Source organism: Thermobia domestica, chromosome 8 (assembly GCF_964235325.1).
Source record: "Thermobia domestica chromosome 8, izTheDome1.hap1.1, whole genome shotgun sequence".
Lineage (NCBI taxonomy): Eukaryota > Metazoa > Arthropoda > Insecta > Zygentoma > Lepismatidae > Thermobia > Thermobia domestica.
Window position 1 is genome coordinate 164073855 of NC_137461.1, and position 22832 is coordinate 164096686.

The following is a 22832-nucleotide window of genomic DNA, read 5'->3' on the forward strand; positions in this document are numbered from 1 at the left end:
ATGCTACAGCGTTTCAGGAAATTTCGTCTCACCGTTTCCAGAAATGTAATTTTTAAAGAAAGAAAGGGAGCAGATTCAATTTTTCTCTCTCAAAACATAAAACATTACTTCCAGGTTGTCAGTTTCATCATCAAGAGAAAACTGGTGAACCATTTGAAATGAATTTTTGAACACAGTATTTGTGCCGAGTTCACTTTGATTGAAATGCTGCGTATTCTAAAGGAAAGAGAGTTTAAAATTTTCCCAAAGAATAATGCCATAAACTTATTCTTGCCGTGCAAAGAACGAAAGCAGATACTGAAATATGACGTCCGAGGCCGAGCAAATGCGTCAGTTTGGGACCATGTCCTCAGCTAGCCGAAGGCTAGTTGATATATACACTACCGGTCATAAATTTGAATACGTCCCAAAAATTCAAGGTTCCAGAACAATAGAATACATTAACACGTAAATGAAAGTGGCATGTGCAGAATATATTTGTACTCAGAAGAATGTATATTCAAGAATTACGTAATCTAACTCGTATAATGAGTGTGATGTAAGGAAAAAAGACTGAGTTTGGTAGTTAGTAAAGTGAGTTAATGTGCTACCCATTAATGTGCTGTATATCATAAAACTCCCATATGATGGCACCACTGGCGAAGGTATCTGTCCGAATATCACTATCAGAGTCTTGGAGTTAGACAGTAGAAGGTGCCGGTGTTGAAAGGAGCAATAATGGGTATTCAGTGTGTATCGAAAATGTCTTCGATAGGACAGCCTATCTGGCACCCAGCAAGGAATTAAGTAACGAAACACACGCAGCGATAGATACGTCGAGAGATGCAGGCCATTCTATAAGAGAATTGCCAAATTGCGAAAGATGTCGATTAAGTAATTCAATATGTCTGTGAAAATTAGTCGACTTCATATTGTTTATAGTTACCCTCATAATTATTCTTATCAGTCTAATTTATAACGTTTTCATTATTACGATACTTGTTTATTATTGAATATAATTTAAATATAAATGGCTTACTTCTATTACAACTATTTATTAATATCTTACCAGAAAATAATAAGAAATATTTCTACACAACTCAAAGGAAAATAACATTTAAGCACTTTTCGCTATACATTCCATGAAATAAGAAGGGAGAGAAGTATGGAGAGGGAAAGGAGATAAGATTCAGAACAGAGCAGTAGCACAACATTTGGAATATCTGAAATTGTAGTTAACATTGTTTATAACCATTTTGTATCATTTGTTATTTGCTTGTTGGAAACTACCATCAATTTAGTTATTTATTTCTGTTGTGTAATAAAAAGTAATGTCAATTTACAGGTTCTCCTAACCAAATGTCGAAAACATTTTGATTTTGTACAAAAGGGAAGAAAGTATTAAGAAATAATTTAACAACAGTGTAAGTTAAGTAGCATTAGAATCAAGAGGTATTTTCTAGAAATTAGTGCTTCTGAAGGCAAAAACGGTTGTAAAAGTAAGAGAAAATTTGTTTATCTTGTCATAGGAAGGTTGGTAGAACTTAGAAGTTATGTTCAGAAACTGGCTCGTATACAATATCAGTGTTTTTTTGACAATGTTCATTTTTTAACATGTTATCTTTCACCAGGAATATAGTGCAGCATTTATATGTAGAACTAGATATACAGGGTAATTCAGGAAGGAATGAAATGTCATAACCGCACAAAGTGATACAAGATGTAACTTGAAAAAACAGGTCCAATACATATTTGTTGAAAATCTAATGGTTTTCGTGTGAAAGACGGTTAACCTTTTGTGTATTTGAAACTCGACAACATTCACTAGAATATTTGTAGAACATGCTGAAATTGTGACGATACCATTAATGCATCATGTGAATGACAGTGGAGTAGACTTTCGAATGGTACATAGCACATTACATTAGTGTCGATGAAGAGAGATGAATATCGTAAAATTTGTCTGGAAGATCTCTCGTGTTTCTGACTGTTAGGGATATTGAGTGCTAACCGTATAAAAGAACTTTGTATTGCACTGTAACAAACAACATAGAGTTAATGTAAAAACATGTAAATGCATTGAAATTGGTGGTGGGATTTCTGAAGGTTTGTTGTAAATTGTTCCATTTGTTGTCAATGTACTGACGACCAGTGCTGTACATTAAAATAGATTAGTTCATTTCGAAAAGTGTATCTCAGCTATAGTTACAACGTTGGTTACAGTTTTGTCGCTCAATAACCGTAAGTAGTTAGAAAAATTCGAGATATTTTCTAGAAAAATTTTACATTATTCCTCTATTTCTTTCACTATATCGACACTACTGCAACGTGTTATATATCATTGTAAAGCCCACTTCATTGCCATCAATATCAAGTATGATTTTAATCCTTACAAAAGTACAGGATGTTCTACAAATATTTTAGTAAATCGTGTCAAGTTGCAGATGAGGAAAAGTGTTAACTCCGTCTGTCTAAACCCATTAAATACAGAACACATGTATATAGGAAGGTTTTTTGTTCAGAACCATATGCCCTATCGTGTTCTGTAGTCATGCCATTTCTTCCTGAATCATCCTGTAATCTGTATATTTTATAATGTGTATATTCTATTTATTGTTAGAGAATGTGTTGCTTGTTTGTAGGAAATACTACGTGTTTTTCATTAAATTTATTTTTAAAAAAAGGAAACAATGATTGTAACACCTTGCAAAGTATATTCAAAGCTATGTAAGTCACTTTATTTCAAGTATCCGATTCTAAGTTGGTGTTTGCCACCGCTTCGTAATTTTCAGTTTTCGAGACATACCTTTTTCGTCCTATTTCATTAAGATGTGGGGTTTTTGTTTTAGGAAGCTTAATGCTGGTATTCTTTTAATTATGCGTGTAGGGAAAGAAATGAGAGAAAAATAAATGAACGACTAAGAAGAGAACGGAAAAAATTAAGCTTCCGTAAATCGAACCAACCAGATTCGTATTTGCCTGAAGATAGGCATCGATTTGGTATCATATGTGTAGATTGGTAGCGCTGTAGTCCGTCCTATTCAAATAGCATTGAACTTGTCAGCGCAGCGGTGGTGGATAATGAAATCTTTTGAATCTCCTCTGGAATTGAATCCAGGGCAACAAGAACCGAAATTTGAGTGTCCCTTCGCTTAGGCTGTGCGGGATCATATAGAATTATTAGAATTGTAAAGTAATACGTGAATCTATAAGCCTCTGACAGATACGTAGTATTCTCGACAAAAACTTGAAACGTCAATTTTAGTAAAACTTTTTTATTGTTAGTTATTGAGTTAAATGCTGGATTTCTTATGATCGTTTCATTGGTTCGACTCCCATCACTGTTAAGAAATACTACAAAACCTTCAAGCATCTTCGAAAAACTAATCGTCATCTTTTATACATTGGTTTTCAAATACAATAAGAAAAACAAAATGTAGTATTAAATGACGTGACAGTTTAAATACGTTACAGCTTGTAAAATTACGTGTAGAGTGAAGCAGATACCGATGAACTGCACCACATTCGCACTGACAGTAATTTGTATGGTATGAAATCGGTTATTTCCTCAATTTATCAAATATGTAAATTCAACAGTCAGTGTTCTGTACTGTAGACATAGGGTTGTCCAAGTACAACAGGAATTGTAGTGTTATCACTGGTTTTCAACGTTTCAGTGCTCACGGACCGGTAAATGTGTAGATGCAATGGGGAACGACCAACACAAAGCACCAAACTGCAAGTGATACTACGTAAATATATCGCGGGTCGGCGGTTGAAAACTACTGATCTGTGATCAGAGGCTGAGCACAGACATCAAGTTAGGAGGAATGTATGGCTGTTCAGGGAACTGACTGGGTAGCATAGTGATACTCACCGTCACGGTAAAGCAGAACCCGAGTTCGAATCTTCGTCCACTCGCGCTTTTTGTTTCATTCCTTGGATATCATGAAATTCACACCTATAAAGGATTTGCTGCGGTTTAAAATCTATTATTTTCTCAGATTATCAAATATAATATCGTAAGATCGTTTTTTTGAGTAATTGAACTTTGTAATACAATTCCATTTAAATTCTGGAAATTGATCCAATAAAACGATTTAGGGAATATATCAGGCATTGTAGCATAATTATATTAAAGAAAGAAAAAATAATACACAACCTGAAAAGCTAAAATCAATACGTACAACTAAAAATGTTCGAAATATGTTCTTTAACTCTCTTGATAATCTTTTTTTTTTTTTTCTCCTCCTTCAAACAATGTTGTTAGTAGTATACTGGTAGAAAGTAAAACCGAACACATGTAAAGAAGGAATGGACAACTGCACGCTGTAGATGCAATAGGAAATTATTGTTAACTCATGTTAAGTCCGATTTAGTTGCTGTAGTTGATGACTTGGCAAGGAGTGTCCGAGTGTGTTTCGTATCAAACTCTCCCGTTAAATGAAATTTGAACTTTGAAGACATGTAGGGCGGTGTGAAGGCGTGAACATGGGGGAAACGGGTGGTCATTCGCAACACATTACACAGGAAGTGTCCACTGTGCATTAGCTTTGACGTTATTGGTTCGAGGAGAGTATACATGTATGTCAGCCTTGTTCTGGACAGTATCATCATGCGGATGCACTCTGAACATCTGCATCAGACAAAGTGCCATTTGCGGATCGCGTGGCGACTGCATCATGGATTAGAACTAATCACTCATCCGGGAGCTCATTCTACTATCTGCAACTGTTTCCTGGACTCAGGACTCCGACTGCGTGTGCTATTTGCCAAATTTCTCCTTGTCTCATTACTATGTAGTCCTGCGGGGAGACGATTGACGCGTCATTGCGCTTAGTAGTAAGAACCGTTCATTCATGAAGCTAGTGATAGTCATTTGTGGGGAGAACGGCACCTTACAAAGTATATATGACACCAATACAGTACAAATTCCAGCTGTGATATTTTCCATAAGTAGAAGCTTTGCTTTGTTATAATTAAATATAAACTGATTATTTGCTGAGCAAAACTATATATTTTCATTAAAATTCGACACGTGTTACAGTTTCGCCAACTAACTCTTTGGCTTCATCAGACACTATATCACATAGTGTCTGATGAAGCCAAAGAGTTAGTTGGCGAAACTGTAACACGTGTCGAATTTTAATGAAAATATAGTTTTGCTCAGCAAATAATTAGTTTATATTTAACAAATTCCAGGTGTCATGATGTGGAGATCTAGCTATAATGACAGTTCTCCTTTGGTATTCTCATAGGAAACTTTGACAATTGCAGCGCACATCCAGATCATCGAAGCCGTTCTCATGCTCGTCTTGCACCATCTGAAAAATCAGCTTTCTCAACATCACCTTGTGCAGCCCATAGTTACAAACACGTTCTTCAAGCCGTATAGTGAGATACCCGGTTTCGATTCCCGGAGGGAACTCGTGTTCGGATCCCATATTAAGCTGTAGTTCCAGATCTCATATAATCTTGCTAGTGAAATGGACGCTAAATGAACCCACGTCAAAATGAACAGTGGAGAACAGCTCCATGACACTATCTACTGCACCAAGAATGCAACAAGAACGCATGACTATTCGCCTCCATTTGTTTCTGTTACTGTTCTGTTGATAGTGTACTCTCTACAGCTTTGAATCTGGCATCATACAGTATGCCAGTTTTTGACTACTACATTTTTGCGTCATATTTTATAATTGTTGCCAAGTAGATGTACAAGTGGCATGCAGAAAACAACTTCCAAATTGCCTATTTCTATTAAAGAATATACATGTTGCTCCATGACCGAATAAAAGGAAATCTGAGGGACGTCAGGATCTAGGTTCAACTTTTCAGATTAAGTCTGTAGAAGACATCCTAGGTTTTTGAGAACAAAAATGAACAATTTTCATTTCAGTTTTCGTTTATTCTCCTCCACAATTTTTATTGTTGATTTTCAAATATTTGTTTACGAAAACTTCGTATGGTAGCATTTATGATCCATAAATGTATTATTTTATAATTATTTTCTTTCAACAAGATTTCTCAGTCTAGTAATCTTTCTTAACTTTGTGAGACTGCGTTTATTCCCTTTTTTTTTCTTTCTTTCTAAAATAATCATTTAGCGATCACTTCAGGTTTTTGAGGGAAGCTTGTAGAACTGTTGAGAATGGTATTAGAAAAACACTATAGATTTGAATATACACAGTGCGTTCAATAAGTTCCGGAATTACCTCGAAATGATACATTTAATGATGTCAGAAAAAGTTACCACGTTTTCCATATACATCCCTTCCAGCGTCACCCACCCGCGGAACCAGTCGTAGAGGCTCTAGCTTTCAGTACCACTGTCACAATCGCTTGAATTGATGCAACATTCTCAAAATACTCCCCCTAATGGCAAATTTTAGCTTAGGCAAGTGCATTCAAATCAGAAACTTGATTCCAGCACCCGAGTCAATTCTCTGAACACTGACAAAAATAAAGAAAAACTAACAACGCATAAAGAAACATGACGAATAAAGAATGTGACGGCGGTGCTGAATAGCATTCCAGTTCACGACTTTTCTTGGGCGTTCCAGAGCCTCTACAACTGATCCCGCGAGGGTATGATGCAAGAAGGTATGTATATAGAAAACTGACATGGTGATAAATGGTTCTGACATCGTTAAGTGTTTCATTTGGAGGTAGTCACGGAACTTATTGAATGTACTAAATATAAAATATACATAGCGGACCGTTATCATGATACGTCCTTGTAACACTTAAACTAATGAACACACACACACACACACAAATATATATATATATATATATATATATATATATATGCAAATATCGGCATGCAGACGTTATTTGGTATACCCTGTCGTACCACAAGATTAACAGTGTTTCCAACTAAAAAGTTCTATCTTTTCAATAGTCTCTACGTCACGTTATTACGTACTTCAAATCTCTCTATATATAAAATGAAAACTTTCAATACTTCATTTGTTATTCAGTACGCATATCCAAAGGACCCTAATGTTGAATACTAGTATCATTACATGACGTGTTTCGAACAAATAGAAACAAAGCTACAAGTTTAGTTTTACTTTTTTCAAAGGAATTTATTTTGAAAAAGTGTTCAGATAAATATCACATCCAATACATACGTGGTTTTCAACGGACATAAAGATTTTAGTGTCGTTTACAGCAATTTGATATCTCAAACTATTGGGAGATTAAAAAGTGGTAACATTTGATATAGTGCTTAAAATGGCATACTTGTGGGAACGTTTTAAAGCATATTTGATTTACTTCAGTTCAATAACATTACAGCAATACTTTCTGATAGATGTAATTGCAACATTTTTTTCGGGATGAACATTATTTCAAGCAGTGTTGCAAACTTTAACAGTTTTTATCATATATTCAGAACGGTTTGAAGTATCTAATTGCAGTAACGACATATTGATCTACACATCTATTAAAAAACATTATGAAATTGAATAGAGTACTTATCTAAACAGTTTTTCGAAATAAAAACTTTTGAAAAAAAAGTCAAATTTTTAATCTCTTGTAACTTTGTAAGTCTTCAGGAGAAATCTGGCATATTACGATCTTAGTATTAGACTCTAAAGGACTTTTAATCCGCATTGCCCGTCTGTTTCATTTGCGTTAAATGATGTAGCGTCCTTAGTTTGCAACACTGAATAATAAATGTAACATGGTAAGTTTTCATTGAACATGTAGATTTGAAATGTGTGATAATCTTACATAGTGCCATTTAAAAAAATAGAAATTTATTGGGTTGATAACAATTAACATTGTGGTGTCACACAGATGCCAAACGATGTCCCCCTGCAGATATTTGCTTGGTATAAAATTTCACCGTTTCTTGACTATTACCGGTTTAAAAGTTACAAGAGCATATTAAGATAATTGCTCGATCCTGTATATATGAAATCTGGAAGTTTCTTGTTTTAGAAGGTAATTGAAGTAGTTACCTTTCTTATTTGACAGAGTGAAGATATGTTTTATATTATTATGTTTATTTCTTTTTAAAATGTTATTTTTATGTTGCAGTATTGTTACAAGTTTTGGCCAAGCAGCATCTACAGCTGAAGTAATTCCACCAGGTTCTTATACTCATTTAACTTCACAAATGAATGCAGGTGTTATGAACTATCCACCACAGCATCAGCCTTTATTGTGAAGCAGGAGAAATTTTTCGTATTTTCTATAGGAAAAAGAGGTGGCCACATAATGAAAATTAGTTCTCACAACAAGAGAGGTGATAGTTTGTTATCTCTGGAGAAGTTTTATTGTGGAGGTGAAGTGCAGTTTTACATGGATGCAAGTGTAAAATGTCAAACTTCTTTTAACATTTACTTATTAAAGGAAAAAATAAAAACTGTGTATCTACATCTGTAATATAGTTAATGTAAAAGTTGCCCTTGGCAATTGAATTTTATATATTTTATTGAATGATACAGAATACTACGTCAGTATGTCTGTATCAGTAATTTGTTAGATACATTGTAGATAATATATTTCATTTGAAATTCTATATGAGAGAGTATAAAAATGTTTATTACAACATTAGCCGAGCTATGGCTAATTCCACATGGTTTACCGATTAATTTGAGGTAGTTCGATTTTATGATATTTTTAAAGTGAACGCCGTTCTGTAGAGTATAATACCTAAGGTATACTTTTTGGTACATGTAATGTGATTTCTGCTACACTGTGTAAAATATGTTTGTAAATAAATTTTATATGTCGGTGCTCTGTTTAAATTATTAATTTGTAAACAAAATTACGATACAAAACAATGCTTATTATAACATTGCACTACGTTTTACAAGTTATTTAATAAATGAAAGTTATGTTGCTCAATGTGTGGCATGAATCAGATTAATTTCTATAGAACGTGTGTGGGTGATCCGCTATCCAAGTGTTATGCATTCTGTACAAGGTGTATGATATGAAATTAAATACCATGTAAATTTCAAAAGCAGTTAACTTTTTCTTTTGTATTTCGTGTATCTAAATTTGCAAACGTGTATACAGAATATAATTCCAACAGTTTTGCAATATCTTTGTGGATTTGTTTTGAAATGAAAAATATTACAATAAACTAAAATTGTTTTATCTTGCTTTTGTCCGCTTGTTGAACTCCTAGTAACACCCTTAACAAATATTTGGATTAAGGCTATGTCCAATATCTAGAAAATAATAGAATTTTCTTATATAAGAACACGGTATATTTCATTCGAAAGTTTTATTTAAACTTTATTTTACATGTTTAAAAAATTTTCCTACCCGGACTTTACTTTGAGATTCATTTAGACATATCTTAATTAATCTAATTAGCTTTCTCGGTATTCCAAGTTCTGTAAGAACGTTGTATAATGTTTCTCTCCTAAACAAGTCGTATGCCTTTCTAAAATCAATAAATAGTTGATGTACCGGGGTATTGTATTTCCACTTTTTCTCGAGTATTTGGCGAATGGTAAATATTTGGTCGATAGTTGATCGATTTCGTCTAAATCCACACCGATAATTTCCAATAGTTTCATCTGCATATCGGGTCAATCGGGCTAATAGAATGTTTGAAAGGATTTTATAGGATATTGACAGAAGAGAAATGCCTCGATAATTATTAGTCAGTTTTGTCGCCTTTCTTGTGAATTGGAACAATGATTGATTCTTTCCACTCTTGTGGCAATACTTCCTTGTTCCAGATAAGGAGAATGGGACAGGAACTAGAGACATGATTTACAAAATTTAATTGCTTTGAAAAACACCACCATTACGTAGAATGCCAGTGTATTTAAAACATTTTTACAAAATTTGAAATACCGAGAAATGTTATTTAAACTAATTAACATATGTTTAAATGAATCTAAAAGTAATAAATTTTTCTTCACGAACTATGAGAATGGCCTAAAACAAAGAGATTTGCGTTGAGACCCTTATTATTATACTGAGCATCTAGACTAGTAGTACATGGATCTACAACTTAATGTACGATTCGAAAATCCAAGAAATCTAAATCCTAATCCTAATCATAAGTGTTGGTGACACGTGATGTTTGTGATTTAATACCACTCGAAGTAAGGCTGTTGATGTTCCTAACTATATATATATATATATATATATATATATATATATATATATATATATATATATATATAAAAATAATATAGTTAGCATTCCTACCTTTGATATGAGATAAAAGTATAATTCTCAATGGTTGCTTATCTGATTAGAAATTGAAATGAAATCTTTCAGTTTAACGTCCCATGAATATGCCCAAAAAATCAATACTTTGAATTAAACTACTTTCATAGAAAATCGACCTCCTATCCCAAATAACAACTAGTTTGATCCTGGGATCGATTTCCGAGGTGGAGTGATAAGTAATTATTAAGGAAAACAAGATTAAATGTAGAATTATATGAAGGTTCGTAATAAGATCGTAGTTAGTGAAGTAGCGATTCATCGAGGCTACGAACTTCAGGTTTTATTATCTAGAAAGTATATGTAGCTATACGGAGAAAACTATAGAAATGTACAATAGAAGGCAAAATTTGTGTGTGATGTCTTGTGCTTCCAAGTCGGGTTGCCATATTACATGATTTAACGGGTACCTTCCGATTTTTAATGAACATTAAAGTCTCAATTTACAACAGTGCAAACAGAATGATTCCTTTTTTTTCTATGACTTTTATAAGGTGTTCTGTCCGGCATTGGATCTCCGCATAAATTTTTGTAAAGGTCTCGTCTGATCTTGCTTCTCGAAGTAATCTATCTCGTCTCGAGAATGAACTATATCATGAGGGACGTGCCCTCGCAACAGAATTATGATTTCCTGTTCGAAGTAATTCTACTAAAGGAACGTCTAAGACGATTTTTCGTTTCTTTTATTTTGATTAAAATGTAAATTTCTAAAGCTAGCCATAAGAACAGAAACGCGACTAAATTGTAGAATGTTACTAACGGCGAACGGGAAAACAATTGTGTGCAACGATAAAGATAAAATCTTTCAGTTTAACGGCCCACGAATATCTCTTTTAGGCTAAGATGATAGGATGATTAAGGTAAATAAAATGATATAATGAGATGAAGCGGAAGTACCCCATGAGAATCAACGGCCAGGATGTCCACCACAAACTTGTTTAATGTCCTACGATTATGCCCATTATGCTACGGGCACCATGAGCTAATATATTCGGGGGCTGAACTAGGGACCTCATACACCAAATGTAAGCGCTCTGCCGCTGCACTATCTGGCCCCCTTTCTGTTACTAAGTTCTTTTAGCATCCTCAGCTGGTCTAATAGCTAACACGGACATGTGGTGAACGTGGTCCTGAGTTCGATTTCCGGAGGGAGAGCATTGAAGTTTAAATCATGTGACCTCTTAGTGAAAAAGGACATTTTTCTGGGGCGGTAAACTAAAAGATTTCATCTTAAATAGCGTTGTAATGTCGTTATTAATAAGCCATGTTCGGTTCAATTGCACGAGAAATGCACACCAAGCTGAACTAGATGATCATTATTAGTTAGTATTCTTTATGAACCACATAAGGATATCGACTGGAGTATACAAAAAGGTGCTCAGCGAAAATACGATACCTCACAAACACACGAACAAAAAATTCATAAATTTCATATATACATTCAAGGTAATCGCAAAGCAATACGATCACTTATATATATAATAAGTACAGCATATCTGAAGCCATAGATAAAGAGAGCTTATTATGATGAAGATTCTCAAGAAACATATGAGCTTTTCCAAGTGAGTACAATCCCCCACCTCACCCCTACGACATTTCATATCCTTATTCAGTTCCACATCTGAAACAGTTTCATTTCCTTATTCACACACATTATTCGGTAGGTGTATCAAAATAGCATCTTCAGTAAATCTTATCTATCAACAAACTTATTTTACATTACACATAACTCAGCGTTTTCGCGTTCAGATTATACTATCTTCAGTCGCATGTGAGTATGTTCGTATTTGAAGACAACAAACATACATGTAATCTCAAATGCTGTATACGTTTGAAAAAAAAAATCATGCAATGCGATATTCACCTTAGCAACTAAGGTCTATTCGTTCAAAGGACAGTCTGCAAACAAATCCTATTCCCATGAACACTTACAAGTGCATTCGTAAGAATCCCAAGACCAAATTTAGATAAAGCAAATAGCTTCAATGAAACACTAGAGACATGGGGAGATCGGTTCCGCTGATGTGCAAGTCAGTCGAAAATGTTTTGTCCCATACACTTACGAAGAACCACGACCCTTGGGGTTCGGGTTTGATTTTCGGTGAGAAAGCATTGAATACATTAAGTTAATTCGTACCTTTCTGTCCTGAAACGAAAATCAATGCGAAGTGCTATATACGTGAAATTCTTTTTTTTTCTTTCTTTCATGCAAGCATTAATCCAACTCTAAATCGTGAAGTACTGGTCTTGCGTTCGATTCCGGTGAGAGAACTTTCAAAATTAAAGCATATTTAGGATCCGGGTTCGATTCTCGATGAGAAAGCATTGAATATTTTAAGACATTAAGTTAACTAGATCCTTTCTGTCGTGAAACGAAAATCCATGCGAAGTGCTATATACGTAAAATTATTTTTTTTCCATGTAAGGATTAATTCAACTCTAAATCGTGAAGTACAAAATTCGATCCCAGCTCCCCAACCAAAACAGAATCTTTATATCGTAAGTTAACGAAGCTATTCACCCAAAATAATAATAATAATAATAATTGATGCTGCATTTTTAAATTTATTTTTATGTTTGTTATTTACGTTTAATACCACTTTGGTCCGGGTTCGATTCTCGATGAAAGAAAGAGAGAGCATTGAACACTTGAAAGCATTATAGTGCTTCGAAATGAAGAGCTTCAAACTATATATATCATATGCTATACTACAAGGGGCCTAACACCAATCAATATATATAAGTATACTCTTTGCCAGAGGGCTAAGGGGTCCAAAATAGCTATTCAATACAAGACGAAAAGACGAAGACCAATCAATTGGGAAGCTTCGATCACTGAATATCAAAGGATTAAGGATGGGGGTCTAAAATAGCTACCCAATCATATGCTATACTACAGGGGGCCTAACACCAATCAATATATATAAGTATACTCTTTGCCAGAGGGCTAAGGGGTTCAAAATAGCTATACAATACAAGACGAAAAGACGAAGACCAATCAATAGGGAAGCTTCTATCGTGATAACTGAAAGGACTGTGATGAAGATCCGATAGCCGTCCAAGAGTATGAGCATAGCAGCAACGCGTTCCCAGGACCAAAATTTTCCCACGGGGTACCCAATACACGAAGAAGAAGGCGAAAAAGCATGTTTCATCTTGATTCTACATCTGGTAGGCGTCCAATAGTATGAGCATAGCAACAACGGGTTCCCAGGACCAAAATTTTCCCACGGGGAGGGATCAAATTTCAGCCAAAGTGCCTCTACTCTACTATGCATCAGAAGCTGGTTTTGCTTTTGATGCACCAAACCACCAAACGCATGGACACACACAATTAATCAGAAGGTATGGGAATCAACAAAGTGTCCTTGTTTGTGGGTATTTAAACGGGCAACAGTTACCGAAAGTGGAAGTAACAATGTAACCATATATGCAAATTGCAAACAGTGTCAAGCCAAGCTACATCTTAAATTGGAAATAATCCCTCTCACTGGACAGTACAATTTCTTGGAGAAATTTACAATTTTCACGAAAAGAAACATAGTCAGAGCCAAAAACGACACTTGAGAGGTGAGGAGAGGAGATTATTAGCTTCAGAATTAAGCAACAAAAATACACCTGTTGGTAAATGGCGATGCATGGCTGCTAACAATTTAATGGAATTCGAAGATAAAGCCCGTCTTACACGGATCTGAACTAATGCCTCAACTCAGGTTACAACTTGACAGTGTACTTCCATGGAATTTCTTTTATCCTGAGGTGATGTAGGGGTCTCAGACGATCCTTAAAGCTAGGTAGGTTTTATCACCAGAGCCTCTCGTGGTCGCTGTATTAAACAGACGAAAAACACTTGAAAAATGTTTTGTGTCTGCTATTGACACAAAATCCACCCTTTCCTCCATCCCTCAAAAAAAAAAAAAAAAAAAAAAAAAAACGAGAGAGAGAAAAAAAGGCGTAAAGAGGATATGCTGGACCAGGGAGTGAATTCTTTGTCGCAATAGTGCACAGGAAAGCACCGTATTTTCAGTGGTGAATACAGAACTAGTTACGGATGATTCCGTTCCTACAATATATATATATATATATATATATATATATATATATATATATATATATATATTGGACTATTCTGAATTCCATACGCTATTCAAATTAGTAACTCCGAAAATTCGGCAGCGAGATACGAACATGAGGGAGTCAGTAACAACTGAAAAAAGTCTGTAGATTCTTGTATCCACCAGATTGTAGAACTGAAAATCGAATGACTTGCCCAAATATGTAAATGTGGGCAGTTATCAGGCGCGGAAAGCTAAAGTAAAGAAGAAAGAGCAATTTTCCAGTATAGGTACTGAGCGTATCCGCTCAGCTCACTACTAAAAAAAATTCCAACATAGCCCATAAAGTAAACTTATACTGGGCCGGGAGCTCCCCTCATGCAGTACACCCGGACTTTTTGTATAGTGTCAGCATTGTAGAACTGTTCCCTAAAATTGCACGAAGGCCACACAACTGATGACAATTAACTCTCATTATTTCTGTTTCTGGTGCTGGTTTACTTTTGTCGCAGCACATCTGAATTTTATGTTTATAAGTGTAGGATTACTAGTGTAAAATTATTAGAAGTGCTTTACGACGAATAAAATAAGTGTTCATATGAAAGATGCCTGTATAAAAACTATTTTCCACCGGCGGTGAATTTCTGCACAAGTTTTATTTTATGTTTACTAGTAAAACGCTACTAGTATGAAACCATGACAAATGCTATTGAAACTCGTGTCATTGCCAAAACCCATTCGTTTTCACTACCCTCGTTTATGCGGATACCCACTTTCGCTGACGCACCCCTTCCATAACACTCGGGCCCTCCAGCTTCGGTTAGATAGCATTCTTATTTTTTAGTGGTGACCTAGCGCAGGTTGTTTTGTTTTTTGGGGCTGTAGTTTTTATGCATGCATCCGGACGCTGTATTTAAACGCAAATAGTAAAAGAATTATTATTTGCAACAATTACTTATGATATCCCCTTGAATTTTAACTATTCAATGTGGATATTTTTATGTCGCCCAGCACAAATCATATAGAAAACAATAAGGAAATTAGTGAAGGAATTATAATTTTTAACAATTATTTTGAGTGGTGCGCCCAAAGTAAACCTGCACACTTTTTTTAAAAAAAAAAACATATTACATTTTTTGATATACAAATTGCACAATATACTTAAATCACCTATTTTTATTCTTTTAAAAGATGTAATTACATTTGTTCACATCTGTAGTGTTCGGACGGACACTACTTCACTACATACTTTCTCTAAGGTCTTTATTCTTGCAGGTTTTTTTTTTTTTTTTTTTTTTAATAATATAAATGGTGCTTCACGTTATGCAAAAAATCATATTTTTCATTTGTCCAGGCAGCATTATTTTGAAATTACAGCAAGAAATAAAGTTGAATGTCGTCAGGCTTTACTCTTTTCTGATTGGTAGTTGTACGGAAGTCCAGAAGAAAATAGAAACTGCTTCTATTTCTTCCAAGTCAGGATCCAAATAAAGACAGCAGAAAATGTCAACATGAACTAAGGGCAAGTTACTTCGCACACGATCGTTAAGTAAGGTCGTGAGTTTTAGATCGTGAATCGCAGCCTTACTTCAGTCCCGTCTGAGACAGGCTTAAGGAACCTGCTCAGTTGTACACTTTACAGCAGTTGTGCAGAACAAAATCGGAACAAAGAGTAAAATCCAGATTACACAATGATGCTTTACAGGCTATAACAGTAGCGTAGCCAGGATGTGTGTTTGGGGGGGGCCCAAGTGCTGTTATAGGTACATATAGAAAAATTACAAACAAAAAAATATATAAACATAAAAATATATAAAAAATTACGAACATCAAAGTACCAAAGTATATTGTCGGACCTCTTTGGGGGGGGCCCGGCCCCTCCGGGCCCCCCCTTCCCTACGCCACTGGGCTATAATAATGGCAAAACATAGTTCAGATTTATACTCTTGCATACACCAAATAGGCGCTGATCCTTTCTTTGTGCAATATTGGAGTGATGAGCAAATTCTTGTTCGGAACGAATATGCAAAATCCAATGTTAGTGTTTTACATCTTGATGCTACTGACTCCCTTGTCAAAAAAATAATGTATTCTAATGGAAAGAAATCCAGGAACATTTTTCTTTACCAAGATGTCGCAAACAATAAAGGTGCACAATATCCTGGTGATTGAATCCATTTTGGTGCTTCGGTGCCTAAAGAAACTGTGACTTTTCATTAGCACTACTAGGGGCATGTGCACGAGTTTTCGCACGTTCCTCAAGTTTAGAACGATACCTTAATGTGTGTGGACAGATAATTTTGGAAAACAGAGCAGACATAGAAAAAACAAGCAGTTTCACTCGGACAGATACTTACCACTTCATGAACATGGTGTCAAAGTGGAAATGCTTGCAAGGAAAAGACAGAAAGCGAGCTCGTAAGTTTTATATGCACTGTATTGGACTCATAATTTTTTGCACAAATGTGGAACAGTTAAGAGCTATTTTACTGTCTACCTGCATTGTGGCTCTGAGTCAGACGAGAGGTTGTAGTCAAACAGAAGCCGTGACATTTGGTGAAACTCACAGGAATTTCTTAAGAAACAAAATTGCAGAAGGAAAGACTTCATTAGAAGATATCGGTGTTACGAATGGTCAAGAATGTGAAATTGAATGCAATCCCGATAAAGTTCATGAAAGAGAGTAGTCAGTAATTCAGTGTCATGCAGGGGAAGTTTGGGCGTCAAATAATGTTAAGGAAGCAAAGCGTAGATTAAATGAAAATGTTGAAGGTGAAGAAGATAATGAGTTGTAGAAAGCGTAAAGCGTAAACTTTTAGAAAGTTTTCCCTACCATCTTAATAATCAATATATCTAGAGAATAAACTGAGCACTAATTCTAGGACCATGTGGGATGAAGAGCACTAATTCTAGGACCATGTGGGATGAAGAGCACTAATTAAGCACTAATTCGTGAAGTGAAAATTTTTGATTTTTTCAAAGCCTTTGGGCCAACTTCACATTTACCCCAAACATACGTATGCCCTTATTTATTGAGCACTAATTCTGGGATCATGTGGGATGACGAGCACTAATTACCTATATAGTTTAATTTGAATTTTGAAACAACTTTTAGAAAGCGTGAAGTTGGCCCAACCATCTTAATAATCAATATATCTTGAGAATTAATTGAGCACTAATTCTGGGACCATGTGGGATGAAGAGAACTAATTAAGCACTAATTCGTGACGTGAAAATTTTTATTCTTTCGAAGTTGTAAGGCCAGCGTCATATTTACCCCAAACATACACATACCCCGTATGTCCTTATTTATTGAGCACTAATTCTGGAACGATGTGGGATGAAGAGCATTAATTAAGCACAAATTATCTATACCGTTTAATTTGAATTTTGAAACATCTTTCAGAAAGCGTGAAGTTGGCCCGACCATCTTAGTAATCAATATATTTGGAGAATAAATTGAGCACTAATTCTGGATCTATGTGGGATTGAAAGAACTAATTCATGACATGAAAATTTTTGATTTCTTTGGAAGTGATTGGGCCAACTTTACATTTACCCCAAACATACACATACCCCGTATGTCCTTCAGTGGCGGCTGGTACTATATGTTGCATGGTTGTGCAACTGGATATTTTTTTAATACTAAAATTATTTTTAAGTATTAAAGCAGTGTATCAGTAAAAAATAAACCTCTGCTCTTGAGTTCAAAACAGTATTGATGCATTTCTGAAAAAAGTCAATCAAAAAAACGGAAAGAAAGAAAGAGATTTACATTTCCAGTGGCAGCGAACGTTGCCACTGGAAGCAGTAACATTGAGCATATGGCATCGAGCTCCTATCTCTTAACATGGGGAAGTGGATTTATTCTTGCATCGCTCCTATCTTCCCGTATTGGACTCATGCGGTTACCTTTCTTCCGCAACTGGTCAGCTTCTGTAATAGTTACGAATTCCTCCGCTTAGCAGCGCTAGCAGGGTGAGCGAGATACAGACGCTTGGAAGAAAGAAGTTATTCACAAAACATAAACTCGCAAAAAACAAATATAAGTCTGGTGGTATCCAGGCTGAAAGTTTGGGGGGCGGTCGTTCGAAGTCAATAGATTTTATTTAACATTTATAATACAAAGGTGAAAATTTTTGGGATAAGATTTATTTAAAAAAAAAATCCTATTCTGGGGGGATCGATCGAGTCTCGAAGAAGAAAATGTCTTACTACTGGTCTAAATCCTAGCTCTGTGTCTTTCGTGCACATGATTCTGTGTTCGATTTCCGGTGAAGAGCATAAATTAACATCAAATCATTCACTTCCAATACTCATCTGTCTTCTTTAGCCTAATTTGCTGGAATGTTAAACTACTTTATTTATTTATTTTTTTTTTTTCATTTTCGAAGGAAAACATCTTAGATTTCATGCTTCTTTACAGAGAAAATACGTGGTTTCTGAAAATGGACTTTTTGTACCGTATATTTATACAAAGAAATGCTAACAAAATGCATATTGTCGGAGGAGAGAGGTGTTTCTGGACCTAAAGAAAATAAAGCGGAAAATATTTGCGGTAGCGATGCTTTCTATTCACAGAAACTTGGCGAGCAGCATTTCAGATTTCAATAAAGTCATAGAAAAATTTGAAGCCCAAAAGATGGGAGAAAGACCTTCCATTCTAAAATAATGCATAGTTTATATAATTAAATAATTTTGTTTAACTGCGTGCATGCAATTTTCTTGCTTTTTTTCTTCTTTTCGGATTAACGCCATCATTCATGGCTTACAGCACATACTATATATTCGATTTATCTCGTGTTCAATAACATGAGTGTAGAGGTTTTGTATATAAATAGTATATAAACGTACATTGATAGTGGTTGTTTGAAAAAAGGAAATAGCTTATATATTAAATGAATATTAGAGAAATAATTTAATCAATAACATACAAATAGAGCTTGAAAGACTTTCCTCTTCATATTTCCTGAATATTTTTTGGATAAGACTCAAGAATGCTGGGGGGGGGGGACACTTGCGCGTACCTACATACCTTTGATATTGCAACATTGCAACCGGTGCTTGTACAGACTACGAGCCACTACTGATGTCCTTATTTATTGAGCACTAATTCTGGGACGATGTGGGATGAAGAGCACTAATTAAGCACAAATTACCTATAGGCCTACCGTTTAATTTGGATTTTGAAACAACTTTTAGAAAGCGTGAAATTGGCCCGACCATCTTAGTAATCAATATATCTGGAGAATAAATTGAGCACTAATTCTGGATCTATGTGGGATTGAAAGAACTAATTAAGCACTAATTCATGACATGAACATTTTTGATTTCTTTGGAAGTGATTGGACCAACTTTACATTTACCCCAAACATACGTATGCCCCGTATGCCCTTATTTATTGAGCACTAATTAAGCACTAATCACCTATACCGTTAAATTTGAATTTTGAAACAACTTTTAGAAAACGTAAAGTTGGACCAACCATCTTAGTAATCAATATATCTCGAAAACAAGTTGAGCACTAATTCTGCGGTCTTGAGCACTAATAAGCACTAGGCCTAAATCTTGACATAAATTTTTTTGTACTTCTGCGATGTGGTTGGGCCAACCAGATCAAGTTAGTCAGCATAACATAAATTGGACACGAAGGAAAAATTGAAGCGATATTATTACCTAGGCAATAAGAAACAAAATGTACTATTAATACTTTAAATGTGAAAGGTGGAAGTGTTTTATTTTAGAATTTCAGGAAGAATATTACAGTATATTTTACTGTAGTACAGTAAAGCTCTGAAATGTTTTGTTTACTTTATTGATAATTTCGTTAGCTGCAGTTTCGGAAAGATTAGTCATATTTAGCTTTTAGCTACATTCTTAGCTTCGTTTTAGCTACTTTCTGAAGGCTTCTGTTGGCAACACTGTCATAGACGCAAGTAAGTACACTATTAAATGATTTCTGCAGCGGCAGTGGTGCAAAATTTTAAATATATTTTGTGAGGAGTGGGTAAGTTGTACGTGAACATTTTTGTGATAATATAGATGTCAATAGTGTGTTTTTATGTAATATGACTTTTTGTTTCATTCAATTACGCAACAAGACAATTATATACTAAACATTCGAAATTATTTATGAACCGGTTAGTGTTAATTGTAAACTTGGTACAAGGGGGATCCCTACGGGAGCGAGAACCGGTAGAATCATTTCATGAAAGTGTGGAACGATTTAGCTCGTAGACTTAGGTAAAGTAGGTAGTGTTGTTCCCTCTGTTAATTGCAAAAGGTACGATTTATGAGCACTACAAGTACTTGGACGATCTGGCACTCCTAGCAGTCTAAGGCGTTAAGATGTCTGGCTTACTTGAGTCAACGGTTCTACCAAATAGAAAATTGATAGGTAAAATACGATGTTTTTAATTTTTTTTTTTGTGTGTGAAGGAGTGAGAGTGCGAATATAAATAATTAGTGTCGTTAGGTCATATTGAAATTAATTTTGAGTGATTTTGAAAGTGTGCTTTTCCACTACCACATCCTCGCCTATGCATATATCCTCCGTCGCTGACGCACCTGCTTCCTATGGACGCTTGACCGCTCGCCCCCTGCTGCGCTCCTGCCCTGACTCGGTTAGGTCGCATTCGTGCTTTTTAGTGACCACCTAGTAGACGTTGATTCGTGTTTTATGCACTGTACTCTTTATGCCATACGTCCTCACTGGGCCAGGTTCTAGAATGCTGGTCCTCCTTCCCTGGATGCGGGTCAGGGGTTAAGTGCCGTATCGCCGGACCAATTTTAGGAAATTTACCTGGTCAATTGGAGAATTTCATGTGAAAGAATGAGTACAAGGGAGGTAAGGGGAATAGTAAAAGTTAAGAAAGTGGTTGTATTTGTTGATTGTTTTTGATGTTGTTAGCAGCACTGTATGTGGAGGGGGATGGACTATACGAATCCAGAAATTGTAAAATATACAGAGAAAAATTGGTAAGTCTTTAATTTGCCCATTTCATGTCGAGAACAGAACCCAACCAACTCCTGCCGGGCTTCTAACCCGTTCCTACAACTACTATTACTATTCTCTTTTCAGCCTTAGAAAAAAGTAGATGTAAACAAACCAACCTGACTACCAGTTTGTCGATGACCAGTGATTGGTTGCTGGTCTCAGTGCACTAGTATCCTACCGCAATATAATCCCTACTAAAATAATAATTTCAAATAAAGATATCTGTATTTATCCTGCATTTTATGATAGTAAACGCAATATATATAATATTTAACAACAGATGTAGCTTTATTTCAACCTCATCCGTATTTGGACATATAGTATTTACTGCGCATGCGTATGCGTTCACGCGCCTTCCCCACTCATTGAAAATTATTGTAGAATGCAGACTTTCATGGCGACAATGTGTGACAATAATCCATTTCCGTCTCGTGTTATAAAACACAAAAGAGGACAACAGGAATAGAGACAATCTCGTTTATATAAGGATTTAAGAAAATCTATATTTCCAACATAGAGTAGTCAGTGTCAGTCCGTTAATTATTTAGCAACAAACTGTAGCCTTATAGTCTGGAAATTATGCGACGACAGTTAGCTAGCAGACGATCTTGCTGTTCACGTCTGTCGCTGCCGAAGCACGTGTGAGCCGGGGAGTAATTCATTTCGCTTTGTTTACGCCTACTTTGTTCTAAGGCTGGAAAGACTTTACTCTTACTCCTGCTTCTACTACTACTACTAATACTTATACTATGGATCCGTATTAAAGTAATACTGCACGCCAAATGTGACGTAATCTAGCGTAACTTAATGTAATCCAACAAAATATGACCGAATGCAATACACTTTGGTGCTTTTTTTTCACTTTTCAAAGAGGTCCGGCGATACGGCACAAATGCCCGGGTTCAGTGATATAGACGATCCAAAAGAGCCGAAAAACTATTATTAGAAGACTAGAAGAAAATAATACACTTTTTTGGATTTTCCGGGTCACCTATACCACTGACCCTCATCTCTCTAACCCCCTACCCACCTCGACAACAACACAATTTTCTATAAAAGTATACCAGGACAACCTTCGACTACGGTATTTAAAAAAAACCTAAAACATCACTGTTTTACAAAATGTTAAATACTTCTTCAAAACATAGGGGGGCAACCCCCGACAACAGTAAACATTTCTACACTCGTATGGCGGAAAACCCTCTAACCCAAAAAAGTAACATTTTAATATAATTAATAATAAATAGTGTTCACAGCAACTAAAGAAACATCATCATCGCAAGCATGAGGAAGAAGGAGCCTGCATCAGGTAAGCAAATACTTCAATCTATGAAATATATAAGGGGACCCATATAAAATTGGTATGGCGATACGATTAACCCGTGTTATGTGTTTCACAGTTCATTTTATCCAGGACCGATCTGCTTTCAGAATAATTTTAATCTATTGATGCACGGATAAACTGACATGTGTTTTGCGTCCAGCCTTGCACAGATTTACAATGTATGTACACAGTGTTAATGGTTGAAAAATTAGTTTTTTCATGTAATTTCATATTTTCTTCCATTCTATTTCTTTCCTCAAAAGAAAAA

General features: G+C 35.4%; 2 protein-coding genes across 6 annotated transcripts in view; both read left to right on the plus strand.

The window, feature by feature from the left end:
* The window catches only part of Stam (signal transducing adaptor molecule), a 141591-nt gene extending 132495 nt beyond the window's left edge, over positions 1 to 9096 (plus strand). For 3 of the 4 annotated variants that reach the window (XM_081769224.1, XM_081769225.1, XM_081769226.1), the window contains exon 11: positions 8029 to 9096. In XM_081769224.1, the coding sequence (XP_081625350.1) occupies positions 8029 to 8158 (130 nt within the window). In that variant the 3' untranslated portion in view covers positions 8159 to 9096. Of the gene's footprint in view, positions 1 to 1324; positions 1404 to 8028 lie in introns of all 4 variants that reach the window. The other variant, XR_014132744.1, reaches the window with a different exon arrangement.
* A 10933-nt stretch (positions 9097 to 20029) lies between these two features.
* Positions 20030 to 22832, plus strand: part of Bmcp (uncoupling protein Bmcp mitochondrial) — a 165925-nt gene continuing 163122 nt past the window's right edge. The window contains exon 1 of one of the 2 annotated variants that reach the window (XM_081769229.1): positions 20030 to 20179. The gene's annotated coding sequence lies outside the window, so the exon portion shown is untranslated. Of the gene's footprint in view, positions 20251 to 22832 lie in introns of both variants that reach the window. The other variant, XM_081769228.1, reaches the window with a different exon arrangement.